Source organism: Neltuma alba, unplaced genomic scaffold (genome assembly GCF_004799145.2).
Source record: "Neltuma alba isolate B1F8T4 unplaced genomic scaffold, ASM479914v2 tig00012490_pilon, whole genome shotgun sequence".
NCBI lineage: Eukaryota > Viridiplantae > Streptophyta > Magnoliopsida > Fabales > Fabaceae > Neltuma > Neltuma alba.
The window spans coordinates 33,537-55,869 of NW_021636962.1; the positions used below are offsets into that span (position 1 = coordinate 33,537).

The 22,333-nt window shown below is 33.4% G+C and overlaps 2 protein-coding genes and 1 pseudogene across 2 annotated transcripts; 1 reads left to right on the plus strand and 2 right to left on the minus strand.

Annotated features, from left to right (window-relative positions):
* Nucleotides 1-2,564: 2,564 nt before the first annotated feature.
* Nucleotides 2,565-3,594, minus strand: LOC114727567 (uncharacterized). The gene is made up of 4 exons (XM_028914265.1): nt 3,421-3,594; nt 3,091-3,342; nt 2,744-2,913; nt 2,565-2,667 (listed from the first exon to the last, which is right to left on the minus strand). Exons 1-4 carry the CDS (start codon nt 3,592-3,594, stop codon nt 2,565-2,567), a joined length of 699 nt encoding a protein of 232 aa, XP_028770098.1.
* A 4,808-nt stretch (nt 3,595-8,402) lies between these two features.
* LOC114727569 (probable pectinesterase/pectinesterase inhibitor 33) lies at nt 8,403-10,782 on the plus strand (annotated as a pseudogene).
* An 8,531-nt stretch (nt 10,783-19,313) lies between these two features.
* Nucleotides 19,314-22,127, minus strand: LOC114727574 (14 kDa proline-rich protein DC2.15-like). Its single transcript, XM_028914268.1, has 2 exons — nt 22,114-22,127; nt 19,314-19,986 (listed from the first exon to the last, which is right to left on the minus strand). The coding sequence occupies exon 2, from the start codon at nt 19,945-19,947 to the stop codon at nt 19,606-19,608; it is 342 nt and encodes a 113-aa protein (XP_028770101.1). The 5' UTR covers nt 19,948-19,986; nt 22,114-22,127; the 3' UTR covers nt 19,314-19,605.
* Between the last annotated feature and the right edge of the window lie 206 nt (nt 22,128-22,333).

Sequence of the window (22,333 nt, forward strand, 5' to 3'; positions counted from 1 at the left end):
ATCATTATCTTTTGCAGACATGCAACCAACTTATTCTGTAATATAATTCTTTCAGCATTTGTGTGCGGCGAAGCTTATAATGAGAAAGTGATTAAAGAAGAACCATTTAAGATGGGTCAGACATTAAAAGGGAATTCAAAATTAGATATTAAATCCGAAAAAGAATTGATGGAGAAAAGAATGACGGAGCTTGAAGCAAAGAATGTTGATGCAGAGGCCTTGACTTCGGCAATGAGAGATTATGGAATTGAGAGGCTCTTTGTGGTCCTAATTTATTATATTGTGAGCTAGTAAGTTTTTCTAATATGAGTAAATACATTTATGATGATGATAATCATTCAAATTTTATAAAAAAGTGACAGAGCAAACTTGTATGGATGGCCAAAAACTTACGTATTCACAAAGGCAATGGGAGAGATGATTCTGTCAACTTATAAATGCAGTGTGCCCTTAATCATCATACGTCCTTCCATAATAACAAGTACAATCAAAGAACCCTTTCCTGGATGGATTGAAGGTTTCAGGTATGCAATTATTATTGTCACCATTAGAAAAAATTAATTGGCCAGTTCTTATAGTTTTACCCGAATTTTAATAACGTTCTTGTTGTTTATTTTATTGTGTCATTATAATTTATTCAATAATAAGCATTAGCTTACAGGCTTATAACCTGTTAATTAGTTTCTAATAGGATAAAGTTTGTTTTTGTTGTATAGCTGATATAAATGTTGATTAAGCAATAAATATAAGTTGCCATACAATACAAAATTTTTAAAAAATAGATATAACAGATGTGAAAAAAAATTAAAAGAAATAATGAGAATTATAAAAATTATTGCTTAGAAATACTACTGAGTAATATAACATTTTTCTAGTGTCACTACTACAGAATGAGAAATACTTAACGGTTATTTTGGGTCATATTTGACAATTAAAAATTGTCAAGTATATTTGCGTCATATATTTCGACAACTGATATTTGACGATTAATAACCATCAAATATTTGATAATATTTGATGGTGTTAAATGAATAACCGTCAAGTATTACTTGAAGAAAAACCGTTAAGTATTGTTCCTCAATACTTGACAGTTACCATTAAAACCATCAAGTATTGTTTCACAATACTTGACGGTTTTTCTTAGAAACCATCAAGTATTCATGAACAATATTTGACGGTTCTTAAAATTGTCAAGTATTGTGCAATAATTGCAAAGAATACTTGACGATTATTTTAAAACTGTCAAGTATTAGTATAATACTTGACGGTCCTACTATAACCATCAAATATAATTATAATACTTGATGGTTTTACGTAATAATTGTCAAGTATTATGAATTTTTTTTTTTTGTAATACAGGTTCTGCTTTGCCAGCAGCCTCCTTGTAATTATGAAACCTCATACAAAGCAGCATTATTCAACAGAACCAGGCCAACACTCAAACCAATAATTCAGCCATATGAATGTAACCACACGTATGAGGCAGAAATTTACATCATATACATCTTAATTAATAGGAAACCAACTGTCATATTAAAAGAAATTGTGTTTAAGGTAAGTAAAAATTCTAGACAAGTACAAAAGGCAAAAGCAAAAGGTGAAGCAAAACCAAAATTGGCCAATTGCCAAAGTTGTTTAATGCCAAAAACCAACAGCAAAAAATGAACCAAAACCAAAATTGAAACCAAAGCTATACATGTCTTCTACTTCCCTATCTATTTTGTGCCCATTGACGGTATAAGGCCATTGCCAACTCTTTAATGATTTCTTCTATCTGAGCAGATGAACACACTATGCAATATGTGTTAGCAAAGTACAATATGCAAACACAAATTATATTAAAGTTAGATATGAATGTAAAGCTATAGTAAGTACAATTCTTAAATATATAAATTGAACTTTAATACATGCATATTGCCTGCGTAGGGATTGTGTCAGCATTGTGCATAATTATCTCCTTCATGAATTTTATCAACCAATACCCACAATCAGAGCCCTTTTGGGCTGACGTGGGCACTATAAAGAATGGAAAAAGAAATAATATTAGTCAATCATATAAATAAACTATATTTAGTAGAATAGTAAATAATGGTAATGAATACCTTTACTTTCTTCCACGGGAAGGTATCGTTAAATTGGCAGTTTTTTATCAGGGGCAGGGTAAGGCTTGATTTGTGAGGTATAGCCACAAAGCCCTGAGAAGACAATAAAATTGAATATTAATGATTGTCAAAAATTATATTGAAGCAAGAAATTAAATTAAATTTAAATAATAGATATAAATGTTACTTATTGAATAATGAAACCATAAATGGTCGATTGGTTATATCCCCATGAAGAGAATCGAGATACCAAATCCTTGGCTTTGTGGGATTGACCACAATCAGCATCCAGTGTCCCTTAAGTGTAAGAAAGACAATTAGAACAATTACAAAAATATTTAAAAATAAAAGAATTTAAGGAAGTTCAGTATACTATCCTTGATAGTAAGGTGCTAAAAACAAAGTCTCCCTAGTCTTCGCTACCCTAGAAATGAAGATATCCACTAACTCTCTGGATAAGTCTTACTTCTTCATATCAGGTCCATGGGTAGCAAATGTGTGGGGGCTGATAATCTTGAACTTGTCATCAAGGCCACTAGGGAGTATAAAATTCTTGAAGAGATACCTAAATCAACAAACAAAGATATCAATAGAGTAATTGCTCAAGTACTTAAGTATTTAGTTAAGGTTTTAACAAATACCTGACGTAAAAGTTATAGGTATTTGTGCTAACCATTCCACGTGTCAGAATTTCTTTCAATACATCATTTGTGACGTACTCGGATGAGGGTTGATCATAGACCTCTGGCTTAAACTCTAAGGGAATCATAAAATCCTTGCCATGTTCTAATATGGCCTCAACTGCATATTCCTTAAGACATATTTGGATTATACCACTTGAACGAGCTTAGAGGGCTGCTTCTGTGGTGATGATAATGAGTGATCGCCTAATAGGCTCTTCTTCCCCTTAGACTGACAAACAGACTATTAGTAATTAAAACATAGTTTATTTTAAATCAACTGAAGGTTTCAACCTATAGATATATACCTTTGAAGGATGTCCTAACATAAGAAGACGGCCAAGCCAAGCAACAAAGCTACCCACTGCTTGAGCCACTGTCTGTGTATCTGCAGGGTGGGCATAATTAGGATCAATAGCAGTGTTCAACTGCACCTTCACAGGATCAGCGGGGAGAGGCACATTATGAATCATGCTCTCCCCCAGTAAATTGAACATGCGACTCGTTGCAACACTATGATGTTTAGGGCTATCCGCCATACACTGAATGTCTACTTCACCCTGACTTAATATAGGAGACAAATTAGTGTAATATGCAAATAATTAAATGTAATTGTATGAACACAATAAGTATTATACCTCAAGTAGCAAGAGGAATGTGTAGCTGTCTTTGGCACTTGGGCTGAGATTCGAAGCCGGCTGTGGTGCTTGTCCCTTGATCAACTGCTCGATTAGGAGTGCTTGTGCTTTAACTTGCTTCTTTAACCAGCGTGTTTCTTCTTTTAGCTCTATAAACTCAGCAGAGGAAGGCATGCATGATGAAGAGGGCTTTTGTCAGTACTCGAAATAATCCCTCTAGGTGACTCCATAACTGATGCCTCTAAGAAGACCAGGATGATTAGGAGTCCCCAATACCTTCCTCAATATATCCTTGTCATCTACAAAATATGCCCCCTGTGAAACTTCCTGGGACAAACTCTCCTATACAACAAAAATTGTTAGTATTCATACTTTAAGATATTGACAAGAATGTGAGGATTATTTAATTTAAAATAATACTCACCATCCTGTCTATGACCTCATTGACACTAGAATTATCAATTTGGCCATCTTTATTTTGCCTGGCCAATACCCACAGCATCTGACAAGATACAGTGACATCTGATCCCTCCTTTTGAGTCACCTCTTCCTCAAGGCCCGCATAACCTAAGCGCCCCTTTCGGTAGGGATATTCATTTTTCTTTACCCTTTCCTTATTTTGGGCGCTTAATTCCCACAAAAACAAAGTAGATTCACAATTAAACAGTATATATATTAAACAGAATGGACTATTTAATTTAGAATTATGTGAGGATTATTACTTGAAATTGACTATCATGACGTGACGTCGTAAAAGCAGCCCAATCCTCTAGTTTGACCAAGTCTTGTATCAAGCTAGGCACCTCGAACTTGTTGGTTCTGGACGGATCCTTCAAGTACTTTTGTGTCACAAAAGATCAAAAAAAGCGTAGTGCCCTCCTAGCCTTTCTCTCCACAAACTTCTTCCTACTCTCATCTATATCAAATCCATACTGCAAAACACATAAAACAACACATTAGTGTGAGGCAGCTTGTAAGAAAATGAAATTTGAGTTGTTATAATATATTACCGATACATCTGTCCAAATAGCGTTAAGTGATTCTAAGGATTCCTAAACACCACCTAAGGTAGTTTTTATCAAATCATGTTTCTAATCAATTACTAGACAAGCACTTAATTCATTTTCAAATTATAAAATTTCAGGCATAGATGGCGCTTTCTTCATTGCACAAGACATCACTTTTAGAAACACGGCCGGTTGTGAGAAAGGTCAAGCGGTGGCACTCCGATCAGCCTCCGACCTCTTTGTCTTCTACCGGTGCTCCATCGAAGGCTACCAAGACACTCTAATGGCTCATGCACAACGTCAATTCTAAAGAGACTGCAGAATTTTTGGTACAGTGCATTTCATCTGGAGCAATGCAGCAATTGTTCTACAAAACTGCAGGATTCTTGTGAGAAGGCCACTTGAAGGGCAAGCAAACATGATCACAGCTCAAGGACGAGGAGACCCATTTCAAAACACCGGAATATCAATAATGAATTCTCAAATTCGAGCCGCACCGGATTTCAAGTTGGTTTTACGCTCATTTGAAACCTATTTGGGTCGGCCATGGCAGCAATATTCTTGAGTAGTTGTCATGAACACGTACATTGAAAGCTTGGTGAATCTAAAGGGCTGGTCTCCGTGGGGTGATGGTAATTTTGCTCAAGATACGTGTTATTTTGGGGAATTTAAGAACTTTGGGGCCGGTTCATCGACCAAACATAGGGTGCAATGGCCTGGGTTTCATGTCATAACCGGTTCAAATGAGACAAACCGGTTCACTGTTGCTGGACTCCTTCATGGTCACAAATGGTTGCCTCGCACTGGGGTACCTTATAGTATGGGTGTTTAATAATTATATTTAACCTTTGGGCTTCCTACAGGGAAATTATACGTATTTGTCATTATATATTCTTTTATCAGTTTGTTTTGGGAATTCATTTAATTTATTACATTGTAATGTACGTGAAGATGTATGCATGCAATGTTCTATGATGGAATATTGGTGCTTAATAAATATAATACTAGATTAATTTTTCATGTTGTCGTCTTGTACATTTGTTCTTTTATTTGAGATCATATATATGGGAGATTCTTTGTAAAATTAAACTAGTGAGTCGGATATCAGTTTCAGATTATTTCAGAAACCAGTTTCAAAAACTTAGTTTATTTTGATCATTACATTTATTTCTTTGTCAATCTTTCGTCGTTGGCTAACTTCGTTTTACAAAATAAAATGATGTGATTTTGATTCAAATAATAGACAGACGTGCTAGGAATATTTTATGCACATAATGTAAATTATATCGACATATGTTAGCTTTTATAATAAGTCATCTTGGAAAATTTTAAATTTAAAGGACTTGGTTGTACGTGAGCTGATTCCAGTTATATATCTCTGTCGATATTTATGAGCAATTTATTTTATTTAGCCGACAGATATCCTTCTTCACACTACTCCTCCATATTCAATAAAACAAAGGGTGTGGACGAGAACAATAGCAAAATAAAATATATTTTTGTTAGGTACAATTATCCTTCTATTACAAACAATATGTTTGAAACACTATTGGGTACTAAAATAAATTGCTATTGTTTGCATTGAGAGGGTTGACATCATAGAGAGAGCTATAACTATAAGAAGTTTTGGCTAGCAGGAGGTTAAGTGAAGTGTCATAAAATGGAGCCACTACATCAGTGTCACAGGAGAAGTGGAGTTTATGAGTTTAAAAACCTCAACTTTTATGTCATTTTAAAAGTGCAAAATTTACTACCAAAGATCATAAAAATAAGTTACTATATATTTACTTTCTATAAACTATTCATGCCCTTAAAAGTTACATCCTGATTTGTCTCATTATTATAGAGATGTAGAGCATTTGCTATGTTATCCGTAGATGAATAATCCATTATTATAAGAATATTGAAATCAAGTCATGTAAATTTGGGTTGCAAGGCAAAGTTGTAGCTCAAGAAAACATTTACAAAAAATTCTCCATTCATTGTTTCAATAGATTTTTTGAAAAAAAAATTACAAAGGGGCAAATCTAACAGCTAGCAGAAACCAAGTGTGATTGAACATTCCATGGTTTGTCATTAGTGGTGGCAACTTGGTACCGCTAAGCTACAATGCTAATAGCTTCAAGAGGATATTTTGATTATTAATTTGCTTCAATCTTACAAATTATAACTCTTTAATGTTACTTCCTATTCACTTTTTCAATTGTCCATTTTTTACTCTTGTTTGGATAGAAACCAAACCATGGTTTCAGAAGTGCTTTTAAGGATTACGAAGTAAATATGTGGAGGAGATTACCTCGTTTTGCGGAAAAGTGCTTCTGAAACCACGGTTTTGGAGCACCCAAACAGGCCCTCATTGACACATAACTTGCAAACTTTACTGTTGGTCAAAATTATTGATTAATTAATCCACCAATAGTACATAGTTGGATTCATAAGTTAAAATTTTACGAACGAAAATATCCATAGTGAGATAGTTACCAGATTAGGATACAAAGTGAGTTTGAAGTAGTTGAATAAATACGCAACCTTTTTGACGCATAATTGGATTGTTACGTTTGATCTCATGTCAATAGAGGCCATCAAATAGATGCTGAAACTATCATTATGCAATACTGAGTCACTCTCTTCAAAATTTTCAATCTTAGGCTTTTAATAGCCAACTAGATAGTTCATACACGTTTTACATGGACTTATATTAAAAAAAAAAAGAAAAGAAATTGATAGTACCAAATAATTTACCCGAAAAAATATTGATTATTCAAAATCTTCTATTAATTATTAATTCTATTTCCGTTCCTTACTCTATAAACTACATGCACATGGGGATGGCCTTGATTTTCCAGTGTACGTGTGCTTCAAGAAAACGCATCCAATGTACGAGTCAAGTGCGATTCAATTACTCGTCACCCAACTAGAAATTGTTTCTTCATTATAAATAAGTAATGTATTGAACAAGTATACAACTATTATTTCTTAGAAACTATCAAGGTTTCTTAATCATTGTGAAATAGTTGTAGACTCCGCCAAATATTCGTACTCTTCTAACGTTAAAGAAACACTTTAGATAGACTAATTCTTCCCCTTTAGTCGAGCCGCCAAGCGTAGATTCAATTAATATATACTGATTTATTGGTTTAATTAATTTCTTAATCACTCCCTTAATTCCTAACTCAATCTTGAGACCACTAGTTGTGTGCTTACTTAATTAGCCTTTATCCAAGAAGTTGGGAATTTTTTGGGTCTGAAGAATTCCTTAACATTCGCTCTGTTTTTGTCATAAATTGATATTTGCTCTAAATATTAACTTGAAGCACATGCCGAAAGAAAGAGTTTTTTTTTATAATTTATAAATTATGGTGAGTTTAGTTGGCTTTTAGAACAAGTAACAACTTAACATTACCTTAACAGAGATTAGTCTTAAGTTCAGAGCAACTTGAGGATACTCTAAGTTATACCAAAACATAACAACGTTATAACTAATAAGCATATATACATATTAGAAGAGAATTAGTTAAAAATTTATATTCATAAATAATATTGGACTTAATAGTGATTAATTCATATGACATGTAAAATCAAATGTCTAGATCTTGACACCAATAGTTGAAGACTGTTTCTCATTAAATACAAATGTATTTCAGAATATATCTAAATTTGGCATCAAGCATATAAAAACATTTATTTAATTTTAACTGCGAAACATTTTCAGCTAATTTTATTTTCAAAATCTCCATTGGGAACTAGCATTCCTATTATATGTATCTCTGTCGTCATTGTTGACTTGATTAATTAATTAATTAATTCAGCCGACACATATCCTTCATCACACTCTTCAACCAAACTCCCTCCATATCAAGCCTTTGAATCTAATGTAAAGCACTATATGTATGTGTGTGTGTGTGTGTGTGTGTGTGTATTCCTAATTTAAAACACAAAGTCTCATACAAAAGAACCACATCGATCAAAACACATATGGCATCGAACATCATTGTTAAGCTGTTCTTCTCCCTCGCCTTATTTTCTTCACTTTTCTCCATATCCTCTTCATCAACAACATCATCTTCCTCCATAGATTGGTGGTGCAACCAAACTCCTCACCCTGAGCCATGCAAATACCACATGAACCACCATCACAACCGATTCAAACCGAACCACCAGTCCGAGATCAGAAAAAATTCTGGTTCAGTTAGCCGTGGAACAAGCTCAAGCTATGCATAAGGAAGCACAAGAGTATGGCCCAAAAATTGTGAGCCAAACGCAGAAATACGTGTTCAGTGATTGTTTAAAGCTCTATGATAACACCGTCTTTCATCTAAACCAAACTCTTCAAGCCTTACATTCTTATGCTTGTTCGTTATTAGATGACAAACATGGCTTAGTACTGCCCTCACAAACATCGAAACCTGCTATAGCAGCGCGGTGCAGCTCGGAGTCAGAGCGTTCTCGCTTCAAAATAATGTGAGCAGCCACAATGTTAGGAAGATGATAAGCAATGTGTTGGCTGTAAATGGTGAGATTCTGAAGCAAGAGAATAACAACACAAAGAGAAAAGCTCTTGAGTTTATTCCAAGCTGGTTTTCTAGGCACGAAAGGAGGCTTTTGAGCTTGAGTTCATCTTCTTTGAAGGCTAATCTTGTGGTGGCTCAAGATGGTACTGGCCATTTTAAGACGGTGCAAGCCGCCATTGATGCAGCATCAAAGAGAACAGTGAAGGCGAGGTTTGTGATACGTGTGAAGAAAGGGGTTTATGAAGAGAATATTCAAGTTGACAAGAATAATGAAAATCTCATGATTGTTGGAGATGGAATGAAACTCACCATTGTAACTGGTAGTAAAAGTGTCCAAGATGGAATTACCCCCTCTGTGTCTGCAACAGCAGGTTAGTTATTTAACCGATTTTAGATTTTTCCCTGAAATTGAAATTCAACTCTTTTGTTGAGTATTTATTTGACATGGGTCTTAACTAAGATGATTAAATATGACTTTTTAAAAAGTCACCTTAAGGAATAAGTCACACTATTTATTATGCGTTATGGGTAAATAATGCCACATGTTGTATATTTTAAGAAAAATTAATATGCTAACCTCGGATGCTATCACCTTATTTTTAACTAAATTCTTGTTGGCTTTTTATTGGGTCCTTATAGTTTTCTCAATTATAAGTATCCTAGACTCATAATTTGTTAATTTATAAGAGAAATGATATTAATAATTGACTATGTGACTCTCAGCACTCAAGATACATATGGATAATTTTGGCATGTGTATAAAATAAAAATCAACAAGATTATAGATTATATAGATGCAAGGAAAAGATTATAATTATAATACATTTTTTTCATTTTTCAGGTTGATAATAAATAGATTTTATTCCATCATTTTGTTTTATATTTTGTGGCAACTTACATGTCGCTTAGTTAGCATCGATGTTATTCTTAATTAATATATTACAAGCACATGGGCTAATGCCCATAACTAAGAAAACTGCAAGGACCCAACAAAAGGAAACAAAATGTAGAGACTAGACTAAAAATTAGGTTAAATGACTTTAAGTACTAACAAATCAATTTCTCTTTGATTTAATATTATGCACTGATTCATTGATTTCTTGGTAATATATATAATGACTAACTAGATTTTAAATTATAAATTTTTAGGTATAGATGGTGCCCACTTCCCTGCACGAGACATCACTTTTAGAAACGAAGCCGGTCCTGAGAAAGGTCAAGTGGTGGCACTCCAATCAGCCTCCGACCTCTCCGTCTTCCACCGGTGTTCTATCGAAGGCTATCAAGACACTCTTATGGCTCATGCTCAACGTCAATTCTATAGAGATCACAGAATTTTTGGCACAGTTGATTTCATTTGGGGCAATGCTGCAATTGTTCTGCAAAATTGCACCATTCTTGTGAGAAAGCCCTTACAAGGACAAGGAAACATGATCACGGCTCAAGGGCGAGGTGACCCGTTTCAGAACACCGGAATATCAATAATCAATTCTCGAATTCGAGCCGCGCCGGATCTCAGACCGGTTGTAAAATCATATGAAACCTATTTGGGTCGGCCATGGCAGCAATATGCACGAGTTGCTGTAATGAAAACCTACATTGAAGGATTGGTGAATCCATTGGGTTGGTCTCAATGGGGTGATAGTGATTTTGCTTAGAATACGTGTTATTTTGGGGAATATATGAACTATGGGACTGGTTCGTCAACAAGAGATAGGGTTCAATAGCCTGGCTTCCATGTCTTGACGAGCGAGAATGATACCCAACAGTTTTCTGTTGCTAGACTTCTTGCTGGTAACACTTGGTTGCCTCAAACCGGTGTGCCTCTTGATATTGACATTTAAACTTTGTTTTTATAATTGTTATTTATAGGATAATAATGTTACATCCGATGTAAATGATTTATTCTTTGGTTCTTTGCTAGATAATAAACTTATGTCTACGGTGTGCATATTAGCTTAAATAATGTCCTTGATAGAAACTGCGTAAGATATTTTTAAATATGAGGTTGTGAATTTGAATCCTTTGTATGTGAGTTATGACAATGAAAATATAGACAATATGTCCAAATTATTCAATCCTCTTACGAACTTTTTTCAAAATACATCAATGAATAAAATGGACAATCATACATTTTTGTTATTGACATCAAATTTGTTTATTAAAAAGTAAATATTTTTTTGCTGACAATTTTATGCTTCCTAATTGAGACATACCAATCTAGTCTTGTTTATAAGTCATAGCGAGTAGATTTTTTTACATATATTTATAAGTTATATCATTAAAATTTTTACATGAATGTATAAATTTGCCTTTCATTTATTATTATGTAGAGATTGTTATTTTCTTGAAAAATGTATATATTAAATATAGGACTGAAGTTAGCAAGTTATTAAAATTTAAGATAAAATTAATTAGGTTTAAAATATTTTTTAACTGTGATAAATATATTAAAAATAACTGATAAATAAAGCTATACATGTTATCTTGCACTTGTGAAATGTGAGGCCCATGTGGTGGTGCTACCGGTTAAACTTTCGATGGACCATGAATAGAACTTAAGAAGTTCTTTTTACCGTTACAAGTTATCGCTCGGATTTTATTTCCAGGTACTTTCAATGACTTCACTAACCCTAAAACTAATGAGAGGTGGTGTAGTTATTTAATTTGTTGTAAAATTAAAAAAAATCAATTTTACCCATATTTAGATTATGAATTACACATTAAGAAGCAAAAATGGAAAAATGCATTGAATTTTAAATGGGGATAATTTTTTTTAAAAAACATAATTAATATCTCACTTTTTGGCTTATTAAAAACAGTTTCACAAATATCTTTTTCAACCTTCCCAAGATGTAAAAAACTATGAAACCAATAGCATTTGGAGATATCACAAAAAACCATATTAAAAACAATGGATATAGATGCACATGAAGGATGAATTTGATTTCTCATTCTCGCTTCAAGAAAACGCGAAATCCCCCTTTACTTCTTTCATTATGCTAATGGATTACACGCCCATGTATCTTGTAACATATTTTCACTAATAATTGTATGGTCAAACTATATTGAATTTTAGTATTTTATTTGATACTTTTTAATTTTAATATGTGTAGGATGTAAAATAAACATACTTTTCTAGGTTCCACTTTTTTAAAAATGAGTTTATCACATAAAATTCAAGAATTAAAAACTTGGAAGTTATACCATTCAAATGAGAATCGATGCTTTAGATTTCCTCTCATGGATGATGGATGAGAACGGATCTCAAATACGGGCACTTGGATCCTATCCTTGAGATAAACAGTTTCTAGATCCCCATATTGTACAACAATAGTATCATGAGAATATTTTTTATCTTTTTCCTCCCATCTTTGATTGAACATATTATTTTTGAGACTTCCTTAAGTTTTTTTTTGTGAAAAATTTTGTGAGCCATATTTAGTACTTATATTTTTTCCTTGGGACCTTATCATAATTTCCCCAATGCATGTCCGGACAAGGTCCAAGCAAGCTCGAAGTCTTAGCATGATTTCGTGAAGCTCGGGTAAGTCCTAACAAGGTCTCCCAAGTCCACTCTAATTTTCAAAACATAATTTTTTTTTTAAATAATACTTCATGATGTTTTCCCAGATTTTCTTAGGCTTTAAATAATGTTAATAATTTTTTTTCTTGAAATTCTTACTGAAATTAAACTTTTTGGCCAATAATTCATTTTTGAGGCACTTAAATTTTAAATAACATTCTTAAGCCTCAAATATGCCCTAGAAATCTCTTTTATATTTTTTGTGATTTTTCTCTAATTTTTGGTCATTTTTGTATAATTATACTTTTGCCTGATGTTTACTCTTATTTATATTTTTTGACCATAAATTCTTCATACTTTCAACTTTTGGGCCAACTTAGCTTATTTAACCAGTATTTTAAATTTGGGATGTTACAATTCTCCCATGTAAAACAAATTTTATCCTCAAAATTTAAAATTCAACCATGAGGCACAAACTCTAGATACTACTTTCATATGTCTTCCTCTACCTCCCACGTAGCTCCTTTGGGAGATAATACTTTTCATACTACCTTTATGAATGGAGTGCTTTTGTTTCCCAACTTCTTTTCTTGCTTATCGATGATCCATTCTGTTTGAACTTCATATGTTAGATCATCTTGCAAGCTGACATCTTTATGTTTGATGACATGCTACGGGTCTAGCTGATTTTTCTTTAACCGAAATACATCAAGGATATTGTGGTTTGCTCAAACTCAGCAGTAGGATTATATGATATGCCATTAGCGCAATTTTAGTAAGAATGTCAAACCAAAATTCAAAACCCATGGGTTGCCATTAAGGGTAAAAAAGTTTGGTTTTCACAATGCCGACTTCTATTATGGAATCCTCATGAGAAGTTTAGTGGAATTGGCAGTTTTCACTTAATTCAAAGATGATGAAAATCTCCATTCAATTGACCATGAACTGGCTCAAAACCCATGGGTAGTAGTTAAGGACCAAAATGGCTAAATTTCACAATGCCAACTTCTATTCTAGAATCCTAATGAAAGGTTAAGTGGAATTAGGAATTTTTACTCAATTCACGATGTGAACCGAAAACCCATAAATCACCAATTGAGCAATGAACAACAAAAACAATTAATAAGAAATAAAAATGAAGATAATGAGAAAGAAAGAAGTGATCTAAATATTAGGAACACGGGTTCCAAAAAAACATTGAGTATATAAAACTCATCACTCAAAGAAAGTGATGGCTCAAAATCTGAGTGTAATGACACGAGTTTATCAGCTTCTCTTGTCACGTAGTATCATCACAAGAATATATACTATTGTGTTCCTATTCATAAGTCATTTATAGGAAAAAATTTGTTCCTAAATATAAGTCAGTGTAAGGTAATTAATGAGTTCTTTTCAATTTTACCCCTCTTGACTTAAATAGGTGAGAGAGAATGTAAACATTTTTTTTACTACTCTTTAACAAGGGTAAAAGGTGGAAAAATTTATTAATTTAATACATCTATTGATTTGTAGGCTTAGGGTACAAGTAACTTATAAATAGGAATAGAATAGTGCAAGGAAGCAAGTGTGCTGAATAATGCTTTTTTGAACTCTAACATGAATAATAAATGTACAATACTTGACTTTAAATAGAATATATGACTCAACACAAAAAGGAGTGACGAGATACCACATTAATGATCTTGTGTGATTATGGACATCATTTGATGGTTAAATGGAAATATATCGGATTTTAGTGAGATAATGGCTGAATCATTGAAAGTCAGATTTTTAAGATAAATGGATATTGTGAATATTTTTTAAATAATTCAAAGGATGTGGTAATAGGATAGATAATTAAAGAATTTGGTTATTAGAAACCATCTATATTAGATTTGGTGAGATTTAAATGAATTTAATAGACATTGTAGGATAATTAAGCTTTTTAAGCTAATTCCAAAAACCAAACTAATAATATCTTAATTTTTCTTGTTTAATCAATTAATGACACTTAAGACTCTAAAAGTACTTAATAAATTCATTTTGGGCTTGATTTAATCACGTTTGGCCCATTACAACTTAATTAATCAAAACAACAAACAAATTAACAAACAACCCCTCGTCCTTGGGTTCAGTTGGCGAAGGGGTCAAATTCTCTCACCAGAGGCAAAGGATTTGATCCTGGGGAGTGCCACTTTGTTGTGGCTCCGGTCACAGTGCTAGGGGAGGCATCACCACAACGTAGTGAAGTTGGGAGATTCCTATCTATTGGGCTAGGGAAAAAAAGGCTTGCTCGTCATGCTCCCGTGCCCGTAGGGATCGGACATGCCTCAGTGGATTAAGCGTTAGGTTCCCTGTTCTTGGATCGTGGGTGAGCCCAACTCTTTTCCTAAAATTTTTGTAACCAAAAAAAAAAAACAAACAAATTAACATGAAAAGGACCTAAGGACACCACTTTCAACTTGGGCTCACTTTAACTGATTCAAGCCCATCTCTTAAAGGTCTTACTCTTACACACCTCTTTGTGTTCCTTGGCCCATTTGGAAGCCTTTTCACCTACATCTTCAATTTGGATTCCATTTGTTGCTGCAAGCCTAAGTTTTATACTTCCTCCGATCCCATGCCTATTCGAACTCGTGACATTATAAACAAGAGCATAGCACTCTTGCCAACAAGCCACAGTTCGCAAGGCTGCTGCAAGCCTAAGTTTTGCAATGCATAGATAAGGGATAGCTCTTAGTTGTATGTTTTGGGCCACATATAGCTTCTTATTGGTTTGAAGATCTAAAATAAGTAAATATAGCCTTGTAAAGCCTCCTTCATGGCACGTTTTCTTACTTTTGTTATTGAGCCTCCAATTCTTTTTAATGGAATATGCAATGTGAGTTTTGATTTGAACTCCTATGAGAGGTTCTGTAATCTCCATGAACTCGAGACTGATTTTTTTTTTTTTTGACCATGAACTGGCTCAACCTTGGCGCTGCCATTTAGGGTCAAAATTATTGAACTTTGTAACGCTAACTTCCATTCTAAAATCCTCATCAAAAGTTGAGTGTAAGCGTGAGTTTAAACTTAATACCGATACTGTGAGAAATTTTCATTCTTTTGACCAAACTGGCTCAAAACTCATGGGTTGTCATTACAAGGGTCAAAATGATTTTCGAAATTTTGACTCTCATTCTGAAATCCTCATGAAAAGTTTAGTGAAATTGTGAGTTTCCACTCAATTGCAAGATAGTAAAACTTTTGTTCTTATGGTCATGAACTAGCTCATAACCCAGGGGATTCGGTCAAGCCTCAAAACGGTTGAATTCCATAACACTAACTTCTAGAATCCTCATGAAAAGTTGAGTAGAATTGAGATTTTTCACTCAATTTGAAGACAGCGAAAAAGTTTCGTTCTTTTGACAATGAACTGGCTCAAAATTTAAGGGTTGCCATTCAATGGTTAACTTCGCAAAACCAGCTTTCAGAATCCTCAAGACAATTTGAGTGGAAGTGGGAGTTTGCACTTATTTTTGAAACAGTGAAAATTTTCATTCTTTTGACTATGAACTGGCTTAAAACCCATGGGTTGCAGTTAAGAGCCAAAATAGTTGAATTTCATAACGCCAACTTCCATTTTAGAATTATCATAAAAGTTGAGGGAATTAAATTGGGAGTTTCCACTCAATTGCGAGATAGTGAAATTCTGTTGATAATAACCTATTTTTTGTTTTAGAAGTTATTTTACAATATGCGACATGGGTGCATAAGATGAATTTTATCTTGACTTATATGAAAATACGTTTTTTTAATCGATTGTGGGGTTATCTAAACTCCCCTGCATACGGGAATGAATGTCTGCCAATTCACATGCACACAATTGAGAGTTGTGAGAAACTAATTTGTCATAATTTAGACTACGACTCTGCATTATAATGCTTGATATGCTGATTAATCCAAGGTGGTGTCCTCGTAATTCTTTTAATATTTATGTCATATATATATATATATGTAGAGTTTTTTTATGGAATATGCTTGCATAGGCTTCATGAAGTCTTTATTGTTGTAAAATACTACAGGTAAAAAAAAATTATTGTAAAACTAACACTTCCCCTATATAATACTTAATATATAAGATCTTTTACTGAAATGATTATTTTTTTTATTTGCTTTGCTTTATAATATTTTCTAACTAACTAAGCAATCCTCTACTAACTTAAACAACCTCCTGTAATTAATAAATTTCATTAAGAATACTTCTGAAATTTAACGTGTTAACTATTTGACCAAATTTCTTAATTATTGATGGAAAATCATGTGTAGGTTATCAAGATAAGGACAGGAAGGATTAGCAATTGAGCAACAACACGCAAATTTTTTTAATAGTTACATATAATGATTAATTACTTTCAAACAAACATAAAGTTAAGGAGTGGTTATAAAAAAAAATAAAAATATCATGTCCAATAATTAGAAAATTGAGGCGGGGTATGACTGTACAAGGATGGAATAGATTATTTTTCTCTAAAAATTTTATTAAAAATATTAATTTTTAATCCAACAATGTTTTGTCACTGTATCGCGATTTTGCTATATATACTTATGATGACAACTATGATAAGACTAATTCCGAGTATCAAATTTAAATCATGCGTGTCCATATATAGTCATGAAAAAGGAAAAATCTCAAGGTTTGTTGTGGGGGTTCCTTTGGTTAAATAATAGCCTAAAAATTTTGATTAATGCATAATCACAATGCTGGATTGATTTTTCAAGAAATAAATACAAATTTTGAAGTGACCAAAAAATACAAATTTTGTTGTGAATATTTTCTTAAGAAAAAATGTTATTGCCAAAGGTAAACTTTAATTTACCGGTAAACTTAGGTCACTGCTCAACTAACTTCCACCTAATTAACATAATATTTTGACGACCCAAAACAGGATAGGATAGTTGATTCATCATTGGCCTGGGAATTTTAACATTAAGCTAAGTTAATAAATATTAAAATACAAAATTTGCACAATAAAAAAAGCAATGAATGTCAATGTATGACATACTAGTATTTTTAAAATACCGAACAATATATGAGGCTGGCTCACCATCTTGTCTATCAATTTTTTTTTAATTTGTGATAATTTATTGTTGACTTTGATGTGTATTATCAAGGAACAAAAATTTGGACTGGACACTAAACCGGTTAAGGTAGTAATTCAAAAGTCACTACAAAAAAATTGACTTTTGTCGCCGCTGAAAGTATAAAAGTCACCGTTGAAAAGTCGTTGCCGTAGCAGCCGTGGCTGAAAACTTTCAGGGGCGACTAAAAAAGTCGCCGCTGAAAGATACTTTCAGCGGCAACTTTTAAAAGATTCGGCGGCGACAAATGAAAACACTTTCGGCGGCGATATTTGTCGCTACTGAAAAGACTTTTCATCAGTGACAACAATGTCGCCGTTGAAAGACACTTTTGGTGGCGACATTCTTGTCGCTGCCGAAAGACTTTTCCGCGGCGACATTAGTGTTTTCCGCGGTGACTTTTTTGTTGCTGCTGAAAGTAATGCCTAAGGAGAATTGGCTTTACCAACGCCACATCATCACCGCCGGTGCCACGTCATCACTATCGGCAGCCACATCATCACCGCCGACCGCCACATCATCACTAGCCACCTCTACATCATTGCCACGTCACTCCTCCTCGCCACGTCATCGTCCAAATATTTTCACCTTAAATGTGTCTTCTTCAAGGTTCGAATTCGTGACCGCCTCCTTTTGTGTCCAATCTTCTTGCCGTTGAGCCAGATTGAATTTGTTTATTAATATTGTAAAATAAAAAATATATTATTATATTACACTTTCAGCGGTGACTTTTTTTGTCGCCGCTGAAAGTGGACTTTTAGTGGCGATAGAAAGTCTTAGTTTCAGCAGCGAACTTTCAGCGGCGACAAAAAAAGTCGCCATTGAAGGTCTACTTTCAGCGGCGACAAAAAAAGTCGCCACTGAATGTCCACTTTCAGCGGCGACACTTTTGTCGCCGCTGAAAGTCTTAGTTTCAGTAGTGAACTTTTAGCGGCGACAAAAAATGCGCCGCTAAAGGTCCACTTTCAGCGGCGACTTTTTTTGTCGTCGTCGAAAATCGTCGCCTAAAGTCTGTTTTTTTGTGGTGAGTCAATTGGTCAGATCGGGGTCTACTTGAGGTCAAATTGGTCATATTAAAATAATATAATTAAATTAAAAATAACAAAATATAACAATATTAATAATCACTAGTAACAAAATAACAATAACAAAATGCAACAACATTGAAAATTTTGATCTTTGTAATTTATCAATAAATAAAATTAATAATTATTGATGCCAAAATCATCATTAAAATTCATCTGAGATATTAGGAGTTGAATGAGAAAAAAAATAACCAATAGCAACATAATCGTTCAAACCAGCTCATCACCAATTTTTACCAGTTTTCATTAGTTCATTCCAGTTTGACCAGTTTGATACCAGTTCAATGCTCAAAACAAGCTGGATCACTAGCTAGTTTTTTAGTTAAACCAGCCAGTTCGGTCTAGGTTTTTTGTTCCTTAATATTTATGAGGATATGGTTTTTTGGTCTTGAAGGGAAAAGAAAAAAGGGAAAACGATCAAATGATTTTATGTTGCAATTTTCGTACACTTTTTTTTTTTGGTTGAGCCTGGGTATTTGTTGCTAGTATGAGTGACTAATTTCCTTGTATCGTAAACTTTTCAAAGGGGCTTTAGTATTGCTATGAAATCCGTGTAACTTTTTATATGTGCTTATACTTATAATAACCAACTAACGTCTACAACATGTGAGCTTATTTTTCCTTCCCCGATAATTTCAAAAAATATTTATAATTAGGGTAACAATTTGTCAAAAAACAATGAGACAATTCTTACACAGGAGAGCTCACACTATAAATATTACAATTTTCGCTCACCAACATCAGGTGATAGACAAATACTAAGAGGCCAAGTAGCAACTACACTTCGCAACGAGCAATTAAGAAACTTTATTGACCAATCTATTCATTTGGCAAGCACCAATGACAAACAAAATCCAAACACACAATGAACATAAATAAAAAAGAAAACCTTTGAATGAATAGACAAACAAAAAGTTAATTAAAACACTAGAAACAGATACATATTGAAGATTTGCTCAAGCACATCGAAAGTCAGAGTTGTTCCTACCACAGTTGTTGAGGATTATGCTTAAGGAGATCGGAATATTGAGGCCGGTGCCTAAGATGTTGCCTTTAAGGGCTGTGCAAAAGCAAGCAGCGACTTCTAGATCGGCCAAACCCTTAATGAGGCTACAACATGGGATTGTTGGTGGTGATCCAACCTTAACATTCACCAAATTCAACACTTTGGCACATACACCTAACTTTAGGGCATCTATGGGACATTTAACCCCATTGGATAGCACATAGGTAGAACTCACCATAGCGAAGAAAAGAAGATTGAGAAAGAGGAGAAAGGCAAGAGATTTGGGAGCCATTCTTCACAAAGATGCAAGAAGCTTTTAATTACTGGATGCCTTTTGTGAATTGGCTGTGCGTTTTGATGCGTGAATGATATTGGAGAGGAATGCGAATGCATTTATAGGTGAGGATTGTGGAATATATATATATATAGAGTTTTGAGGAAGGATAAATAAAGTAAAATATAATTAAACCAGATTTTTTTGTTATTGATTTTCTTCATACTATAGATCCTTACTCTACATATTTAAATACCGATTAGCAATTGTAGTTGGTTTCTTTCCAAAGTTATATTCAGAAAAATTAAAAAAATGTGACTTTGACTAAAAATAAAATAAGATAAGTAAAAGTTGAGAGAAACATGATCCATCATTAAAAAAAAAAACTTACGTGTGCTAACTTTCTATGATAGTAAAAATTAAAATTTAACTGATATATAACATTTTGTTGCAATAATTTAATTTGGGAAGGTAATTTATTACATTTCAATATTGTTTATTGACTACAATATAGAAGGGCTACGTCTGACTTAATTATTAGATTGGAATATTGAATAATGAGTTGTAGAGTCATGTGAACTCTCCGAACTCATAATTGAAAGCGAAACCAATAACGTTCAAGTTTAGTGGCAGAAAATGACAAAATAACGTGAAGTTTGGTTGTGAAGAATGTGATATGCAAAGTTGGATCCACAATATAATATTCAGATCCTACGAAGCAAGTTGGCTCCGACTCATTGTGGAAAATAGTGCTTACGTGTTGTGCATTTGTCGTGTGTATGTGTGTGTCAATCATTTAAAAAGCGGGCATCACGAATTCAGATAGATAAAGATTAAGGAATCTATATCTTTTTAACATGTTTTGTTAATTGATCTAACATCTTTGTCGCGTGCTTTGATGGTTAAATTCAAAGAAATATTTTTAAGGTATCGTAACTCAGGTCGTTCACTTATTTAGAAGCCTTCTATTTGAATCCTAATTAACTACATATGCTTATTTTTGGGATTTAATATTAGAATAATGGAGTGAATGGATTGATTAGACAAATACAAATTATGGTCGCTCTTGAGAATGGAAAATGCAATTTAATTAGATTAACTTAATGAAATTAATTCCTTTTACAATGGAAAATGCTTGGCCAAAATACACTCTAAAATAAGCCGCTACTGCAAAATTATTGATATATGTCGGTTATTTCTTTTCCCATATAGTTGACTATTTGAAACCATCAAATACAAACGCGTGATATATTCTTTAGGAGGATGAAGAGTGTCATTCTCGTCCAAGGTCGTCTCCTCTGTCTTTCTCTTCATTCATTCACCATTTGCCTCGGTGAAGCTTTTCTTCCTCCATTGTTCTGTCAGACAAGAGTGTGTATTCATTATTTCTTCTGCTAGTTTGTGTATGTTCCATTAATGTGCTGTGTTAGTGTGTGTTGAACATGTATTTTTCCTATCTGAGTTGGTATGCTTGCCGTGTGTGTATGTTTCAGATTTCTTGATTTGTTTCTATTGTTACGGGAGGAAGAAGATAGATTTAAATTCTAAATTCCATTGGACTTGAATTAAATTGATTATTTGTACCACAGTAAACATATATTTGTATATATTGATATTTGAAAACTGTTGGGCTAGAGATTTAAAGATGGAAATGGATAACGTTATGTGAATAGCACACAAGATATTTGTTAAAATATGTAGGAGAGGAATTTGGTTGGATTCAAGCCAAAAAAAAAAAAAACGAATTTGGTTAGATTAAGTTTGTTTAAATCCCTTTCATTGAAGCAATCTTAATATTGGATTGTTAATTTGGTTTAGGGTGGAAGGAATTATGGGCGGTTCTTAATATTTTTAGTTTTAATTAGATTGTTGTTGAGAATACTTGTTAGTTTATGGTATAAAGATTAATTAAAAGGTTTTTTTATTTATAATTTGAGGATGAAGTAAGTAGTTAGTGTTAGAATAGTTGTGCTTAAAATTGTATTGGAGTTTGTGTGTTTCTTGCCTCATTGAGAATATCGTCTACTGGTTTGATTCTTTGGATCACAGTCCAAATAGTGAGATGAAAGGCGTTTTCACCATGTAAGTAGTTTAAAGTTGAATAAATTGATTTTCACTATAAATAGTTTTAATAACTTGTGATTTTCATTTACTTATAGGGATCTAAAGACTTATATAAGTTACCAATTCAAAAAAGACTTATAGTATAAGGGGTGGGAAGTGTGAAGGCAAAATGGCCCAACGACTTGGCTACAACCTAACATAACTAGTTTGAACTCAAGTTCTTTCATTGGTAACAATCACTTCATATATGCATTTGCATTGTATCATTTACTTTTGATTTGTTGTGCCCTGACCTATATTTTCTAGTCCAGACTTATGTTTTTGTAGCTTTTAATTGTAT